The sequence below is a fragment of the Topomyia yanbarensis genome, chromosome 3 (genome assembly GCF_030247195.1).
Source record: "Topomyia yanbarensis strain Yona2022 chromosome 3, ASM3024719v1, whole genome shotgun sequence".
In the NCBI taxonomy this organism is placed as follows: Eukaryota; Metazoa; Arthropoda; class Insecta; order Diptera; family Culicidae; genus Topomyia; species Topomyia yanbarensis.
Window position 1 is genome coordinate 414,994,716 of NC_080672.1, and position 17,553 is coordinate 415,012,268.

At 39.6% G+C, this 17,553-nt stretch overlaps 2 protein-coding genes across 9 annotated transcripts in view; one reads left to right on the forward strand and one right to left on the reverse strand.

Annotated features, from left to right (window-relative positions):
* The window catches only part of LOC131690753 (condensin complex subunit 3), an 80,361-nt gene extending 69,925 nt beyond the window's left edge, over positions 1 to 10,436 (forward strand). Inside the window, exon 7 of one of the 2 annotated variants that reach the window (XM_058976724.1) lies at positions 10,418 to 10,436. The gene's annotated coding sequence lies outside the window, so the exon portion shown is untranslated. Of the gene's footprint in view, positions 1 to 2,208; positions 2,449 to 10,417 lie in introns of those variants that run through there. The other variant, XM_058976725.1, reaches the window with a different exon arrangement.
* LOC131690754 (lysophospholipid acyltransferase 6) overlaps positions 1 to 17,553 on the reverse strand; it is a 143,567-nt gene that overhangs the window by 3,747 nt on the left and 122,267 nt on the right. For all 7 annotated transcript variants that reach the window (XM_058976728.1, XM_058976729.1, XM_058976731.1 and 4 more), the window contains exon 3: positions 10,446 to 10,669. In XM_058976728.1, coding sequence (XP_058832711.1) covers positions 10,446 to 10,669 — 224 coding nt within the window. The remainder of the gene's footprint in view (positions 1 to 10,445; positions 10,670 to 17,553) is intronic.

A 17,553-nucleotide genomic window follows, 5' to 3' on the forward strand; every position in this document is an offset into this window, starting at 1 on the left:
AAAATGGCGGTTCAATTTTTTTTTCGAGAGTATCGTACTCAGATTAGTAGGCGAGGTATGATTCGAGACAGTTCATTTTTTCTGTCGACAATTTTTCTCACGATATTTTCTACGATTTTGATAGTTTTTTTTTAGTAACACCAGTTTCGAGATTTTAATATCGGTAGTGTTTGGCTGTTTATTCTCGAAAGAAGTGGAGGGACTTTCCGGAAGAGCTGAAGAGGCAAGCGATCCAATACGACAGGCGTTCCGCAACATTAAAGGAAGGCCCAAACAAGATATCAGGATATAGGAGTGAAGAAGAGTATGAAGCCGCCTGGTTTGAATAGTTTTGGACCCCAAGTCTGTTTCCGGTGAGCCTGTTCCGGTTATATTTCATGTTCCATGTAGTTTCTATTTTGTATATTTCTTTGATGGCCAATTGAGTTTTACTGTGTTTTGAATTATTTAAAAACTCCACTAATGGCTTAATAACGTCAGCTTAAATGATGTGAAATATCGGACGGCTGCAATCCGCTGATGCAATGAATTCCTGCTTCCATGTCATGGGAGATGATGGGATCATTCATTTCTTGCATCATCTGAATTTTCTGCTTTTCGGACAGTAAATTGTCAGATCAGAATTGAAAATAACATAATTAACAAATGGTATTCGAACTCATCAATTTTCAATTACCAAAATTATTTCATCTTTTCTTTATTTTGCTGATGAAACAGTATTGAAGTCCATATAAACCCATATACCAAAAGTTATCTTCTTTAACCCTTAACTGCAAAATGTTGTTTTAAATCAACATTGCGAAAACCATCTCAAAATTATCACAGTAACGTATTGACACAGATGATTTTCACAAAGTTTGAAAAACAATGGACGGCTTTAAGGATTACATTCGTTAATTTATTATTTCAGAGAACGAGAATATGCGCTTTAACGTAGGCTCATTAGTCAGGGCAAGGTGTAAATACCTCTGTCCCATCCAAAAGGACCAAAGGAGTGACATTAACCTTCTTAGCCAAGTTACTCCCAACGATTTAACCCAACCCCTTCAAATCTGAAACGGTCGGTACGGTTGTCCTCGTTTCATCCGCATTTAAGTTTCAAAACGATTCGTTGGTTAACTTGTTCATTAAATGAATAATTCAATTGCCGGATAATCTTCAAACCCAACTCTGCACAGTAGGCCTGGCCGTTTTAATATTTGCGACATATTATAATATGCGTCAAATATTAATGTAGACAAGAAAAACACTAAAGTGTAACTGCAGTGTTTTCCAGGATGCTTTTCAATACTGGCTGTGTAAGGGTTAGAATAGAATAGAATAGAATAGAGAGTTATCGTACTGGAACTGTAGAGATAGGATCTCGGCACGTATCCACGTCAGAATCGTTCACTACAAATGCAGACGAGACGGAAAATGTCACCCACTGAAGCGCTGATTAAGGCCAATTTCAGCCGTGATTCCGAATGAGATAGTCATTGTACGGTTCAGATATGTGCGGGCGTAGGGATTTCGCGAGCGTGTGTATCATCGCGGAGAGCTTGAGCGTTTGCACGATAACGTGTTCGATCGCGTGTGCGTTTGCTAACGTGTATGTAACTTCGCGTGTATAAATTCAGTTTTATGATCCTGTGTCTTTTCGCATATTCGCGTGTGTTCTTGGATGATTGCGAGCGGACCGTTGGCGTCATGTCGCCATGGAACGTGTTGTCTAATGAATATGAACGTTATTTTTTATTGGTCCAACTGAATTTATGGGCCTAAGTTGCTAGGACGGATATTTCCGGACATAACCAATAGATTATCGCACAAACACGGGCGTTTATGGGTTCGCGTTTGAGACAGCATTTGTAACTTCGTAAGTACTAAAGCATTCACCTTATTACCTTTATAAGGTTGCGCGATCGCGGGCGTAGGTTTGCGTGGATGATCGCGAAGGGCTTAAGCGTTCATATGTTAACGTGTTTATCGCATGTGACCACGCCTGTATACATCCGATTTTATAACCGTGTGGTTATTCACATATTTACTTGTGTCCATGGATGGTTGCGCGGACTGTAATTCTGATATTTAGTTTTCGGAGTACAGTTCACATTCTAACAGAGAGTAAGTTACCCCATATTAACAGAGTTCCCTTGTTGTTTAGTGGATATGAGTAATTTTTTCCTTATTTTTTTGTTTTTTTTTTATATTTGTTGTAATTTACAGACTGTTGGTGCCGAGAATAGATACTTCCAGATGTGCCCGATTCATGGATGCATGGTTCGTCTTCCTAAGGCCATAGGAAATCTACGCCGGAGAAGAGGAAAAAAAAACTTAAGAACTAAAAGGGACAAATTTTTCTGCGACGATATGTGAATTGTGCGGGAAACACGTAGCTTCAAGATAACTTTTGTAAATATTTTTCGAATAAATTAAGTTTCAAAGTGACACCAACTACAGAGTTCTCATACAACAAAAGAAAATCATGGGGAGGAAACATCAACGGTAATCAGCGTTGTCCCCTGTCGAGTTGAAATCATCTCGTCGTCATCGCGGCTAGACTTGCTATTCTGAAAACTTCCTCCTGTCATTTCAGGGGTGTTTGCGAGGTCACGGGCGTAGGTTGCTTGAATGATCGCGAGGGGTTCAAACGTTTGTATGCTGACGTGATATTTAATTATTGATGTACGGTTCAGATTCTAACAGAGAGTAGACACTCCCATATCGCTAGGGTTCCCGATCAAGTCGCCATGAGACGTGTTGTCTAATGGGTATGAGCGTACTTTCTTGATTAGTCCAGCTGAAGGCATGGACTTAGGCTTCTAGGATGAAGGATAAACTTCATCGCGTGCGCGCGGGTATTTTTGTAGGTTCCCGCTTGAGACCGCGTTTGATAATTTATGAGTGTTCACTTTATCACCAAGGTGTAATCATGTATGCGAGATCGCGGGCGTAGGTGATCGCGAAGAGCTCAAGCGTTTGTATGCTAACGTGTTGTATACTAGCATATATGTGACTTCGGTTGTATATATTCGATTTTGAGTATACCATTCACATATTCGCGCGCGTTCTTGAATGATCGTGCGGGCCGTGAATCTGATACTAAATTTTTAGGGTGCGGTTCAGATGCTAGGAGGGAGTGAGTTCCCTCGAATCAAATAGAGTTCCCGGTCATGTCGCATGGAGCGTGTTAGAGGGAAATTTTGTTCTAGTCACTAGGTGACGTGACTGTGAGAATAGGGCCCCTGGTGGATACGAGCGTTATTTTTTGACTGGTCCAGCTGAAGGCGTGTGTAGAATGACAGTATTAGACTCGAATAGATAAAAAGCAATAGATGGGAGATGTAATAGATTAGACAGGTACACAATACAGCTAAAATCACGATCATCACATGACAAATATACATTAGTACTTCAAACACAACTATTACTTGAATAGCTAACCACCACACATAGCATTCTCATTTATCTATTTCTTTCTTGGTCTAGTTCTTAGTTGCTAGGGTTCCCGATCAAGTCGCCATGAGACGTGTTGTCTAATGGGTATGAGCGTACTTTCTTGATTAGTCCAGCTGAAGGCATGGACCTAGGCTTCTAGGATGAAGGATAGAGTTCATTGCGTGCGCGCGGGTATTTTTGTAGGTTTCCGCTTGAGACCGCGTTGGATAATTTATGAGTGTTCACTTTATCACCAAGGTGTAATCATGTATGCGAGATCGCGGGCGTAGGTGGTCGCGAAGAGCTCAAGCGTTTGTATGTTAACGTGTTTTTCGCGTATTCTAGCATGTATGTCTAATACTTGAATAGCCAACCACCAAACATAGCATTCTCATTTATCTATTTCTTTCTTGGTCGATTGTTGGTTGTCAGCTGGTAGAGAGAAAACAAAACAGAAAATAGGCTCATATCAGCGCTCCCGCCCACCGCAATACACCACTATCGAGGCGTATTGTAATTAACATCTTAAAGCGGGCTTCTTATATAAATCAGATCCGGAGTAGTCATGGTGGATTATGAACATGAGAACTAATTAACGTCTAGTAGTAGAATTTGGTAAAAATAGAAACTAAAAAGAGCCAAGATCCTTATATTTAGCTAATTCTCTTGAATCTATTGTGGCTTGATGATGTTTACAATGGCGTCAATCCCATAAACCTGTGAGAGGGAGAATTTTTAACTTTCTCTAATTGTGTACAAAAGAAGCTCCATGTTATGCCAGATGCACTGTGCTTAGCCAAACCAAATGTTCCGATTTCATTAGTTCTTATCAGCTTAAAACGAGCTTCCTTTCCTGCGGGACATCACGCTTGACTAGGGGTTTGCTCGGGAACACAAATTGTTTCTCCGTTTCTTGGAGCTAGCGTCAATCTGGCGCTGGCTTAGTCCGTTAACTAAGTTAGTGTCGGATTCTGATGAGACTAAGTCGTAACGCAAATTCCATAACTAATTTTCTTAAAAAGTCACCAAACAGTTCAGATCATTGATTTAGGCACAATGAGAGAAAGTTTGTTCAAAATTACATATTATATGAAGTGGTGTCAGAAAAAATGAATATTTGAACATTCGTCAGAGCATCAATCGGATTCAGCTTAACTTTTTCCAAAAATATCAGATCATTTCGTGGTCTTCGAGACTTCGTTTGTGAAATTTCCTATAAACACCATATAACGATTTACTTTTAGGAGCACATGGGAATTATTTGTGGGGAAATAACTTTTCCCATACGATATCCTATGTAAACTCTAACCAGTGGGCACAAAAATATAGTTTCACTGATCGGTCAAAGAATTTATACGATTCTAGGACTCAAATGGCGCCGAAAAAGTTATTCAGAACAGGAATCTAATTTTTGTCCCACCCTAGTATGTATACACTGGGGTATACCTTCACTAGAGTGTGCACTGGCGTGTGCTCTTTGGTTCGCTTTCTTCTGGCAAACAGCAGTGCGGGTGCGATTGACGATTTGATTTGCACTGGTTGTTGCGTTGTGTAGTGGAGATGGTGATGGATTATTGCATGCTGATAATATGATTATCTAACAAGAATTTGATGCGAATAGCTTCGTAAAGCAAACTTACGAGTTCATACATTAGCAATAATGTATATAGTATCCATTGAAATTTAAAGGTTCTTCCCCTAGGTTGATGGGGTTGACGGTAGTGCAACCACCATCAAGCATATTTCGTGTATCAGTTTTAAAAAATCTCTAACAGACAATTGCTTTAAGGGGAGGGTAAAGGTTTCAGCGTGAAAACAAAAACATTTTTTTGCGAATTTTTTTAGAACTTTGCGTGAAGCAAATTTAACAAAATTTTTGTACATCATTTAAATAACATGCTGCAATTTTTCTATGCAAAATATCGACCAACGATCGGCGACTAAGCTTTTTGTACAACGTCTCTGGAAAAAAAAACATGATTTGCGGTATTACCTGCCATTTAAAAACTACTTAACCGATTTCTTTCAAACTTTGCATACACATTCTATGTTAAAAATATCTAACCCCTACGTTGAGTTTTTGTAATAATTGTAATAATTTTTCATTTCATTTAAGGGGGTTTATTCATAAAAAGGCGGAAGTAAAAAACCCCTTAATTGAAAATTTGTCTCAAAAACTCAACGTAGGGGTTAGCTATTGTTTACATAGAATGTGTATGCAAAGTTTGAAAGAAATCGGCTGAGTAGTTTTGTAATGGCAGGTAACACCGCAAATCATGTTTCTCCAGAGACGTTCTACAAAAAGCTTCGCCACCGAGTTGTTTGTTGATATTTTTGCATGGAAAAATTACAGTGTGTTATTGATATGATACATATACTATAATGTACAATTTTTTTCAATAATTCGCTTCACGCAAACTTCTTAAAAAATTCGCAAAAAAGTGTTTTTTTTTGCGCTGAGACCCTTACTCTCTCTTAAGATGGTTATTGCATTACTCCTTGATGGTGGTGTATGGAGAAGACCGATAGGGTTTATGGGTCTTTTTTGTTTAGTGTTTTTTCAGCCTATTCGTGGTAGTGCAATCATAATTGTACTTATTAGTACTAGTGTACAATCGTTATTTGCTAGTCGTATTTCTATCTGTGTATGTGTTCGTCTGAGTATTTGTGATAGCTGGGCCAGGAAATGGATGGAGAACTGACGCATATGATAGAATAGTAGGTACTATATTGTCTCGTGTGCACATTTTTTTTCCTCGGATTGGTTGGTGACTTTTTCCGGTGTTCAATCTGAGCATCCGATTTGATTTATTCGGGAAGATCAGATTGGATCTCAAGCCACCCACCGTTCGCACGATCATGAATAGGCTACGTCCGGAAATCGCTGTCCTCGGTCTTAGTGACCTAATCTAACCTAACCTGGACCAATATAAAAAATAAATGTCGGTCATATCCACCAAACAAAACGTTTTATGGCGATATGATCGGGAATTGTATTGATATGGGGAAACTTACTATCATCTAGCATCTGAACCATACACTAAAAATTAAATTTCAGCTTCACGGTCTGCGCGCGATCGCTCAAGAGTACACGCGAATATGCGAATGGACACGCTATTATAAAATCGAATTTATACACACGAAGTCACATACACGCTAGCACACGCGACATACAAACTCCCACGCGGTCGAACACGTTAACGCACAAACGCTCGAGTTCCTCGCGATGATACACGCGATCGTGAAGTCCCTACTCCCGCATATATCTGAACCGTGCAATGAATATCACATTCAGAATCACGGTCCGCTGCAATTGGCCTTAAGCGGTGTTTTATTAGGTGACATTTCCCGTCTCGTCTGCAATTGTAGTGAGTAACTCCCGAAAAAAAATGCACGAAAGAAGTTTCTCAGTATATTGGAAATAAAACTAAGAATGTTCCAACCGCAGATATGGTCGGTGTTAGGTCAGACTGGACTAAGTGACAAAATATAGATTTCGAGAAAAACGAGTTTAAAGTTTGAATCGCAGCATCCTGTACATTATGATTGGAAATTAATTTTTGCCGTAATTCTTGTTTATTGTTACATATTTCAAATCTGGCGAAAGTCGAATGTAGCTGATGATATTCTTTATCCAGTGCTATCATTATCTCATTTTTTGATGTTTTGCGACTTAGTCCGGTCTGACTTAACACCGATCATATATGCATCGAATTTACAAAAAAGGCGCGCTTCACTGGAGATCATCGTACGAGCATTTACAACATATCAAAGGATTGCTTGGGAAATGGGAGAACCGGAGGAGCAGAACTGAGCAGAAAACATTATCTCGGCTCCGAGTGTATAACAACAAAGACCAGCCACGCCCACACTATATCTCGCGATGATCCTCTTTCATGCGAAACCTGCAAAACTAGGCGCACTGTGAACTGCAAAGAGTTGGAAGAACTTCGAAAACAGTGCGACATGTTCTCGTCCATTCGAGATATTCTGTCTAAAGACCCGGTACGCGGAGAAGTCTGCACAAATCTAAACAAGACAGGGGCCTGCCATGGGCCCTCCGCCACACCCCAAATCGGAAGCTGAAGAGGTCTTCCATGGCCCACTGGATACCTACACTTTGTCATACTCAATAATACCCGGTGAGCGGAACTTCTACCAGACCCAGAATGAGATGTGGGAAACCCCGCACGGGAATTACTAACAATGGAACTTTTCAACGAAGTCAGTATTTTTTTTATTGAAAACATAATCAAAAAAAAGAGAGAAGGGGCCCTGGTCAGCCGTACGACACAACTTAGTCGCGATGCTCTCACAAGAGCGCTGGACGGCACTGACGTCCACCTTCCGGATACAGTTCCGGATCCGTCAATTATTTTTGTACTCTAGGGCACTAAGGGAGTCGAAAGAACTCTTAATGGACGCCATATTTTACTTCAGGGGGGTGTGGCCGACTTATCGCTGGAATAGTAGCTGTCATTTCCTGGAATGTGGGTCTTCGAAAGCGGAAAGTAACTTTCGTCGTCCTGCGCGAACGACATCCCGCGGTAGTTCTTCGTCATCCACCGGCACTGCGATTTCATGATCGCTATCTGCTTGTCCGTGTACTTGGGAAACCGAGTCTTCTTCCGATAGACGATGTCCTCTATTTTGAGGGTTCGGTGAATCAAAGTATGGGAGCAGTGATATTTTCGGCCGGCGTCACACAAACTCGTTCCGTCCTTGTTGTTGAACAGCTTTTTCAACGCTTCGTTCTTCTTCTTCGTCATTATCTTTGCCGGACGGCCACTACCGGTCTACCATAAACTTTTTTCCACGATGACCATGCGCTTCGTAAAATCGTACAACACGCTCGCGGAGTGCTTGCTGTTTCGACGCCATCTTCGATTGAACTGACAGCACTCGAGCGAAAAGAAACATGCCACCCATTTCTAGAGAGTCCAGAGAGCAATTCTCTTGGATGGTTTTCGCTCTTTACTTTAATTATAGTAAGGTATTGGAATCATTCTCATTTTTTTTATTGAACACCCGTTATAGAGTTCTTTGCAAATCATTTCACACACACTAATTGGGGGTTTGTTTTCCTCCAGCTGCCATATACAAAACTGTCAGCCAATTTAAATATTTTAATTAGCCCACCTAAAGTATTTATAATGGTATTGAAATGCTCTATGTCGCTGTAAAATTTAATTCGGAGACGTACTATATCGGTTGGTCAGGTACCATCATGAAAATAATCTGACCGAAAAGTTATTTTAGATTTATTTTCCTCCAGCAATGACAGGTGGAGGAAAACAAATCGTTGAACACACTAATACAGTTACAGATTGTCAAGTACTCTATACGCGTAACAGTCCCACTGTCTACGTACGTCATTTTGTAGTGTATTATTTACACAATTTAAAATGGTACGCAAAATAATCAATTTCTTTCAACGTTTCTGCAGTAGATATTGAATGCACTAGACTTGTTGAAGTTGTATGACAGTGAGCTGAACTCTGATGAAAATTTTCTTGGTTTTGAATTAGTCGATCGTTCTTTTTTAGGAGCGTATCGTGAGCGAATTGCCCATCTCTACTGAATTAATGAAGGAAGGATCTTCATGTCTCACTATTAGTTAAATTCTAGAGAAAATTTTCAATAGGACGTAAGTAGCATTGAGAGCCTCTCTTTGTTTACTTTCTCTTTTGTTTATTACGTCGTCATTACAACACTTTGCGCTAATTTTCCAGTACATATCGAAAGCCGACGGTTTTTACTAGAATATTATGCAAAGAGCAGAGTAGTAAATGTTGAAATGGCCGAGTAATGAACAGAAGAGAAAGACCCCAAAGATAATCTCTCCTTGTTACTTACGTCCTATTGAAAACTTTCTCTAGAATTTATAATCGATACGGTGAGTTAGCGTAATCAAAAAAGCCCCCTCTTGTGCATGTTGGGACCATTATGCGATGCCGGATTATTTAAATCGAATGTTCTCAAATATAATAGCTTCAGCTCAAACAATTAGCAATTTCATGAAGTTTGATAAGTATATTTCAACAGGTAGTATTAGAATTGCTTCAAATATGTCAACCGAGAAATATATTATGATTATGAAATTATGAACGATAAAGCGTCGAAATCGCATTCGTAAATAACACGGTGATACAGTAATTTTGAACTTTTCAAAAGATTTATTATACTATTTTATGCTGTTTTGTTAGACAATGTTTCGATTTTGGACAACAATTTGGAAATCTTTTTGGATTTTTTCATGAAAACTATATAAATTATTCAACATTTTTCCTAGCTCTAATTAGCATCCAAAAATTCTATTCAGCGTCCAACGTACGACGACGCATGGATTAAAAAAAATCTCAAAAACTGGCGGAGTTATCAATTTTTTCCCAAATTAGGAAAACTCTCACATGGACTCTTAAAATGCTTCTTCGAAATAACCGTTGCGGTGCAATGCTGATCATAGTAGCAATGCCACATAAACCCATTAAGAGTCGTGGGAGACAATTCCTAATTTGGAAAAAAAATGAATGACTCCGCCATTTTTTGACCGATTGTGATGATTAAAATGTCATTGGACGTGGAATTGAATCTCTCGAATTATCTTTAGAACAATGCCAAGAAGTTGGAAAAATGTTGAATCATTTGCATATTGTTCATGAAAAAATCGCTAAAATGGCAATTTTCAAGATTTCCTACAATATATAATTGCATAATAAAGCGTTGGAAAAGACTATTTTCCGTATTTTCAGAATCGTTAAGGCATCGAAAATCGGCTGCAAAATGACGTATCTAACTTGTTTGCGCCGAAAGTCCCAAAAATGATTTTTTGCCTTAAAACAAGATTTTGGGGGGTTATATTAAACTACAAAACGTGGTTTTGTGTTGCATTTGAGTAGACTTACAAATTATACTACGTTACTTTAAAAGTTCATTCAATTTTGTTCAAAATACGATAAGTTTCTAGTGTTAATTTATGTGTAATACTTTTTTTCAGATCACTCCCAGACTACTACCAAACTCACCGTTGTACAATTTGCGGGTTCTGTGTTCGTATGACGACATAGCAAACGGCTGGAAGTCCGGCGATGTGGATGGCTTGCTGTCCAAAGCAAAAATACCCAAAGAACAGACCAATCACCAACCCGATCGCATGCCGGGTGCTGGCCGTTACCTTCGACGGGTGCAGATAGGAACGGAAGACCGACGCTAGGATCAGTGCCAGAAATTGTGTGATGAGGAAGTTGACCTGAAAGCGAGAAAACGAAGAAAAAAAAATAAACGATTAGTTTGCGAAGCTAAGTATAGTCACACTGAAAAAAAAAATGATCGAATCAGCGAATCAAAACACCCTTCGTTTCGTAACGGGCAACAACTGGTAATGGGTTGTCTCGCTAGACTAGACACATAACAAGGCACGTCTATAGCATCGATGGTAATCTTAATATGATGAGGGTTCTTGAACGCGCTAATAAGAACGTGACCTGAGTAAAATAATCAAAACAAAGAACGCTGTTGTATGTACACTAGGGCAAAATTTTAATCTGTATGCAGTGTTGTGCTATATTTATAATTTACATACAGCACTATCACCATGGTAACTAACGTTTGTTATATATCAGCGGTTGTCAACCGTTTTCGTACCACGGACTCCCACAGATAAACATCAATTTTGTATGCTATCAATATGTTATTTTCAATTTGTTAGGAAACAAGTCTTGAAATTTCAATATGCGCTCGGAAAATATATTTTTCTTCGCGGACCTCCAACAATGACTTTGCGGCCCCCTAGGGGTCCGCGGATCCCAGGTTGAAAATCACTGATATAGATAATATGCCATATTCTAGGGTTGTAGAATGTGTTGGTGAACATTACCTATCAGGTGCCTATAGCAAAGACATATCAGTACAGCAAGCTAAAATACTAAGTAAAGGGTAGTGAACACAATAACCAACAAAGCGAGAAAACGATTAATGTAGCGTATCCATCTACGCGAAGCCTTTTGAGATTCGCAAGACTCAACCTTCTACACTGCATTTGCTTGTAACTTGAATGGAGGTGTATAATACAAAAAAAATACGTGACGATCTCTCATGTAGGCGCAGGACTTCCTTCTGAAAAACTGAAAAAAATCAACAGAAATTGTTTGTTTCAACTTTGCCACGGTTGATGCTCTGCGGTTATCTGGTATTGCGTATCTGCGTTCAACATGTGGGGTAGACGCAACACAACTTTGATTGTAGAGCATAATCCGTGAGTATAATAAGACAAAAACAGCACGCGAAGACGTTGATTGACGCGGAGCCGCCAGACGATTGGTGCGAGGCGTAGTAATTGAACCGCTTATCAGAGTAGGACGACTCCAAAAAGCAGCGCACCACACTTCAACACAACGAACCCAGCAATTGATAGTAATTCGACCTCGTTGCGGTGGAATGTAATTTTGTATTTAACAATAATTTGCGTATTTGAGTCATCGAAAGCCGAATCCTTTGGGTAGTTGTATCGTAATGCTTGTGATGTCTGAAGCTTTGGAATAATGTGTTTTAAGTTGTTTCATTTTATTTGAGTTTTACGCACTGTCAAATAAATCAGTAGTTTGAAATTAAAATTGATATTTTAAATCATTTTCATTTTCTTCATTCATAATTTTATGCCGGATGGGATCATCAAATTAAAGGTAAAAGGTAACCAAGGCTTTTTCGACAAACTGTAAATTCTTTGCGTGCAAGGAGAATATCAAATCGAATGGCTACAGTAATCTTTGATGAAATCGATGCTAGAAATTTACTTTATTTGCCAGACTGCCAGACTCGAAGAAGCATAGATCAGTTCCCATTTTTCAAAAGGAAGAGAGCTGTGGTGCATTTCCCAATGAATGTTAGGCCGCATTTTGGCACCGAACGAACGAATGCAATTGAGCAAATTAGGTGAGCCACCAGCAGATTGCAATACAGGGATTTATCACTATTGAACTCCAGCCAAAAATTCTACTGAAACGTGATTGTCTATGCAGTACGATTGGTGAAACAATTGCATACGCTTAGAAGTATTTCTCGAGTACTTTTTGAAATGGACGTAAGTAACATTGAGAGCCTCTCTTTGTTTACTTTCTCTTTCGTTTATTACGACGTCATTACAACACTTTGTACTAATTTTCCAGTACATATCGAAAGCCGATGGTTTTTACTACAATATTATGCAAAGAGTAGAGTAGTAAATGTTGAAATGGCCGAGTAATGAACAGAAGAGAAAGACCTCAAAGAGAATCTCTCATTGTTACTTACGTCCATTTGAAAAAGTATTCGAGATTTGTTAAAAGACAAAATAGAAGTATTTTTTTCTTCCGCTGGCATAAACTACTCCGTACCTAACACAAAGCAGACAGCGACCTGAAATACGAAGGGAATTACAGAAATTTCGCCAACTGAAGGTTGTAGCTTGTTTACGGTAATTCTCTATTCCTTCTGTGGATAGCATACCAGCACAAAATATTAAAGAGCGATTTACAAGATATGTTCACGGTGGTAATCAATAAAGGAGATATTTTCACGAGCGTGCAATGTCATCCGCAATCCCATCAAAACTAATGGTTCTTGAGAGTAAACTAAACTGATTAGCGGATAGTGTTGATCGCCCGTTAAAATTACAACATTTTTAATGTCACCGCCATCGGTCGTGTGTTGTGCACAACCCTTTTATTTTTTTATTCTCTCTTGTGCATCTGTAAAATATTTTTATCGTAGTAGGCGAGTTCTTGTTTTTTTCGCTCTTGATTTTCCCCTGTACGCTGCAACAGAAAAAAGTGCGTTTTCACATATGGTAATCTTGTTTTGTCAGCGGAAATCCATTGTTCCTGGATAATTTTGTTAAAGTGTGCCCCAAGGAATTACGGGAACAGCTCCTACCGCTACTCACAGAAGAGGAGAGGCCAGTAAGCAAGAAGTTTTACAACAAAAAGCTTTCGATTGATTTTTTCGCTGCTAATGTGAAATGCGAACGGCAAGTTAAGTACCGCTATAATATCACATTCTCCATTCTTGTCTCTTCTATTTTTCTGCATTGGACTCTATGACCCCTCCCTCTGACAACGATTCAACTCAAGGTGAGATGGAAGTCGAAATACAATCGACTACCCGGCTCAACCCGGGCCTTATGCGGGCCTTATGCGATCTTCTTCCGGCCCAAAGGCAAACAAGATTTGAAATTAATGCAGATTTCCTGAGTTCTGACGGAGCGATATTCAGCCGTGATAGAAATATCGAAAATTCGTCTCAATAAGCTTTGGGTGGTAGAAAATAGGCCGAACAGGCAATTGATATTGCTGGCTGCGGACCTTTTACGAAGGAGTACAGATTATATGCACCAGCTAACCCGGTTGAAATAGATGGAGTTGTCTCTGATTCGGGTTTGAATTGCGCATTTCTGCTGACACGGGGTTGGCTGTTTTAAGTATTCCATGCTTCAGTTAGTGAAGAACAGAGAAAAATAGTGAAGATACTGGACTGCAAAGGTGTGCATTCAGCATCAGTAGCAGCTGACGGGAAGAGGACATATGTCAACTCAGACTCTTATCGAGTGACCATCGCCGGGACAGCTCTATCTAAAGGAGATATTTAAGTAGAGCTTTGACAAGGTTCGTCGGCCTGTGCGCCTTTTTGTGCCGCGAGTCATAAAATGCACTAATAGCAAACAATTGAGACACGCTGCCACCCATTGTAGTAATAAGGTTCGTTGTGTAAAAAACGGTAGGAACCATGTGGATGACTTCTGTGGAAGGGATGTCTATTGTGGGAGAATTCCACATGATCTCCTCACATCTCCTAACATGTCCCGCGTACAAACAGTACGAGGAGAAACTGAAGCGTTCAGCTTGAAATGTTCCTCCCAATATAAATATTTCTGCAACGAAAAAAAAAAATTGGCACCGTTAAGCTAACGCATTGGTGAACGATAAAAGGAGTAAATAAAAGAGATAGATGGGTTATGTCAGAGACATCACTGCAATGAAGTAGAATACAGTTAAGTTTTTCCCTTTTGACTTGTGTCGTAAATTGTCATCGGAAACTCCAAGTAAGGGACCATCCATAAATGACGTAGCATTATATGGGGGAGGGAGGAGTTTTGTATTTTGTGATGATGTGTGACGACAGGGGGGTAGGGGGTCATGTCATGCTACGTAGCTTTTTTAAAGGGGAATAGGGGTTGACCTGATGTCACGACAATCTTACCCGTTTCATCTAACTAACATCGTTTTTGATTTTTTTTAAATCTTTTACGGAGACAACGAGGGGGGTGAGGGTTACCGTCAAGCTACGTAATTATCAGGGGGGTATATGGAATTTTGTGACGTAATGCTGCGATGGGGGAGGGGGGTTTTAAAAATCACTCAAAAAATGCTACGTCATTTATGGATCATCCCTAAGTCATCTGAGATGATTTTATTTTCAAATTTGGTAAGTAACAATTTCACCCTCCCCTAGGTTGACGGGTGTAACGGTATGGCAAACAACATCAAGCACATACGTGCATTAGTTTTAAAGAATTTCTGACAGACAACTGCTTCTGGGCCTTTTTACCGGTGTTCGATTCTATTCATTCGAGAAGATCAGATTGGATAAATTAAGGTACTATTAATTAGTATAAGTTTTTTTTATACGTTAAACAGTAATCTGTATGCGCTTGTCGCAAAGATGAAACGAAATAAATAAATAAATAATTTACCGACGCACGTAAATCATACATTCCCGGCCAGCATAGCATGAATAAAGTCTAACAGAATGCAATTGTCGTTAATGGTACATAAGTATCATTTGCTGGCATTTAGACAAGTTCAAGGAGTTTAATTGCTGGTTATGTGTTTTTTTCTTCTACTTCATTGGTCTGTTTTTGATGTACTTCTAGTAGATTGCTTGTCCACTGCTTAAGTGTACCAAAAATAACATCAATCAATTTATTCTACTTTTACTTCTTTTTTTTCTTCTTTTTTTCATTCGGCACGTCTACTTAATTTCTTTACTTTTTTCATTCGTCATGTCATTTTTACTTTTATTACTACATTGAAGACCCCTTTTTATCAGCCCCTCGGTAAATTTGAGGCTGATAAAACGACAATATCGGGACATATATTTTTCTTTCTGTTTATGAAACCGAAGCTCTTAAAATAATCTTCTTTAGTCTCTAGATATAGCCTCATAACCGTTCCTGATCATTTTGCTTAAATTTCCCTTAAGGGGCTCTGAGGCTGATAAAATCGGATCAAAAAGCGAATAAAATCGGAGGTAGAAAAAATCGGAGCCTGATAAAATCAGATCGTCACTGTATATCTCAAATTAGATCACTTACACAATAAATTGCATATTCTCGCATTCCCAATCTCTCTCATTCCAAACGTACACACAGGGCCTTCGCGAGAACACAAATCTGGAAGTCTCAATCCTCGATCCTAGCAGTCTAGACTCATGCCTTCAGTTGGACCAATAAAAAAAGACGCTCATATTCACTAGACAATACATTCCATGGCGACGTGACCGCGAACTCTAATGAAACGGGAGAACTCACTCTCTTCTAGCATCTGAACCATATACTAAAAACTAAGTGCGAATGGCCACAAAAATAATTTATACACGCGGAGTTACATACACGCTACCACACGCGACAAAAACCTCAACATACAAGCGCTCGAGCACTTCGCGATCATCCATGCACATCTACGTCCGCGATCTCGCAAACAGGATAACAAAACGGTGACTAAGTGAACGGTTTTGAGCTTATAAATTCAAAAACGCAGTCTCGGGAGTGAACCTACAGACGCCCGTGTTCGCACGATCATGAACCGATTACACCCCTATCCTCGGTCCTAGTAGCACAGGACCAATGCCTTCAGGTGGACAAAAATATATCGCTCACCTCAACTAAACAACAAGTTCCATGGCGACATGACCGGGAACTCTAGTGATATGGGGTAACTCAGTCCCTATCAGAATGTGAACCGTACACCAAAAACTAAATATCAGAATGACGGTCCGCGTGACCATCAAAGAACACAAGCGAATATGTGAATCGTCACACCGTTACAAAATCGAATTTATTCACGGAAAGTTATATAGACGCGAGCACACGCAACAAACACGTTAACATACAAACGTTTAAGCCCTTCGCGATCATCACAGGCACACACCTAGCCTGTTGTCTTATTTTCGATTTCGCAAAGTGCTAGTGGTATGGAAAAAAGCTTCGTTCTTTCGTCAGATTCGCCTGATTTTGGCAAATGAAAAAAAAACATTTTCCGACTCGGCTTGTAACTAGACAACATGACCGGGAACTATAGTGATATGGAAGAACTCACTTTCTTCTGGTATTGGAACCGTACACCGAAAATTAAGATTCACGGGCTGCGCACGATCATCCAAAAACACACGCGAATATTCGAAAGGACACATGGTCATAAAATAAAATTTATACACGCAAAGTTACATACACACGACATACAAAAGCACACGCGATCGAACACGTTAACGTACAAACGCTAGAGCCCTTCGCGATGATACACGCGATCGCGAAGTCTCAGCGCCCGCACATATCTGAACCGTACAATGAATATCACATTCAGAATCACGGCCCGCTGTAATATGCCTTAAGCTGTGTTTTAGTGGATGACATTTCCCGTCTCGTCTGTAATTATAGTGAGTGATTCTGACGGAAATCTCTTCTGAGAAGCTAGCTCCAATGAATATTAACCAATCAAAACTAATAGTCCATGAGAGCAGATAGTCTTGATTGTTTTACACTAATTAGCGGATAGTAAAAAAAACGTACCGCACCGCATCACCTCACGATGCAGCGAACGCAACACCGATGGATATCTTACTTGCTCTTATCATGTAACAATAAAGCCCCAGGGCCATACAGAATCAAATTCGACGTGTGAAGAAACTGCCAAACTCTGCCACGAGACGCTTGTTAAATTTGTTTAATAAATTTCTCGAAGGTAACATTGTCCCTCATAACTGAAGGGAAGTGAAGGTTTGCGACATCCAATAACCAGGGAAACCAACCTCCGATCACAACTTGTATCGGCCGATTGCATTTCTGTCGTGTATCAGGAAGTTGTTCGAAAAATGATCCTATTC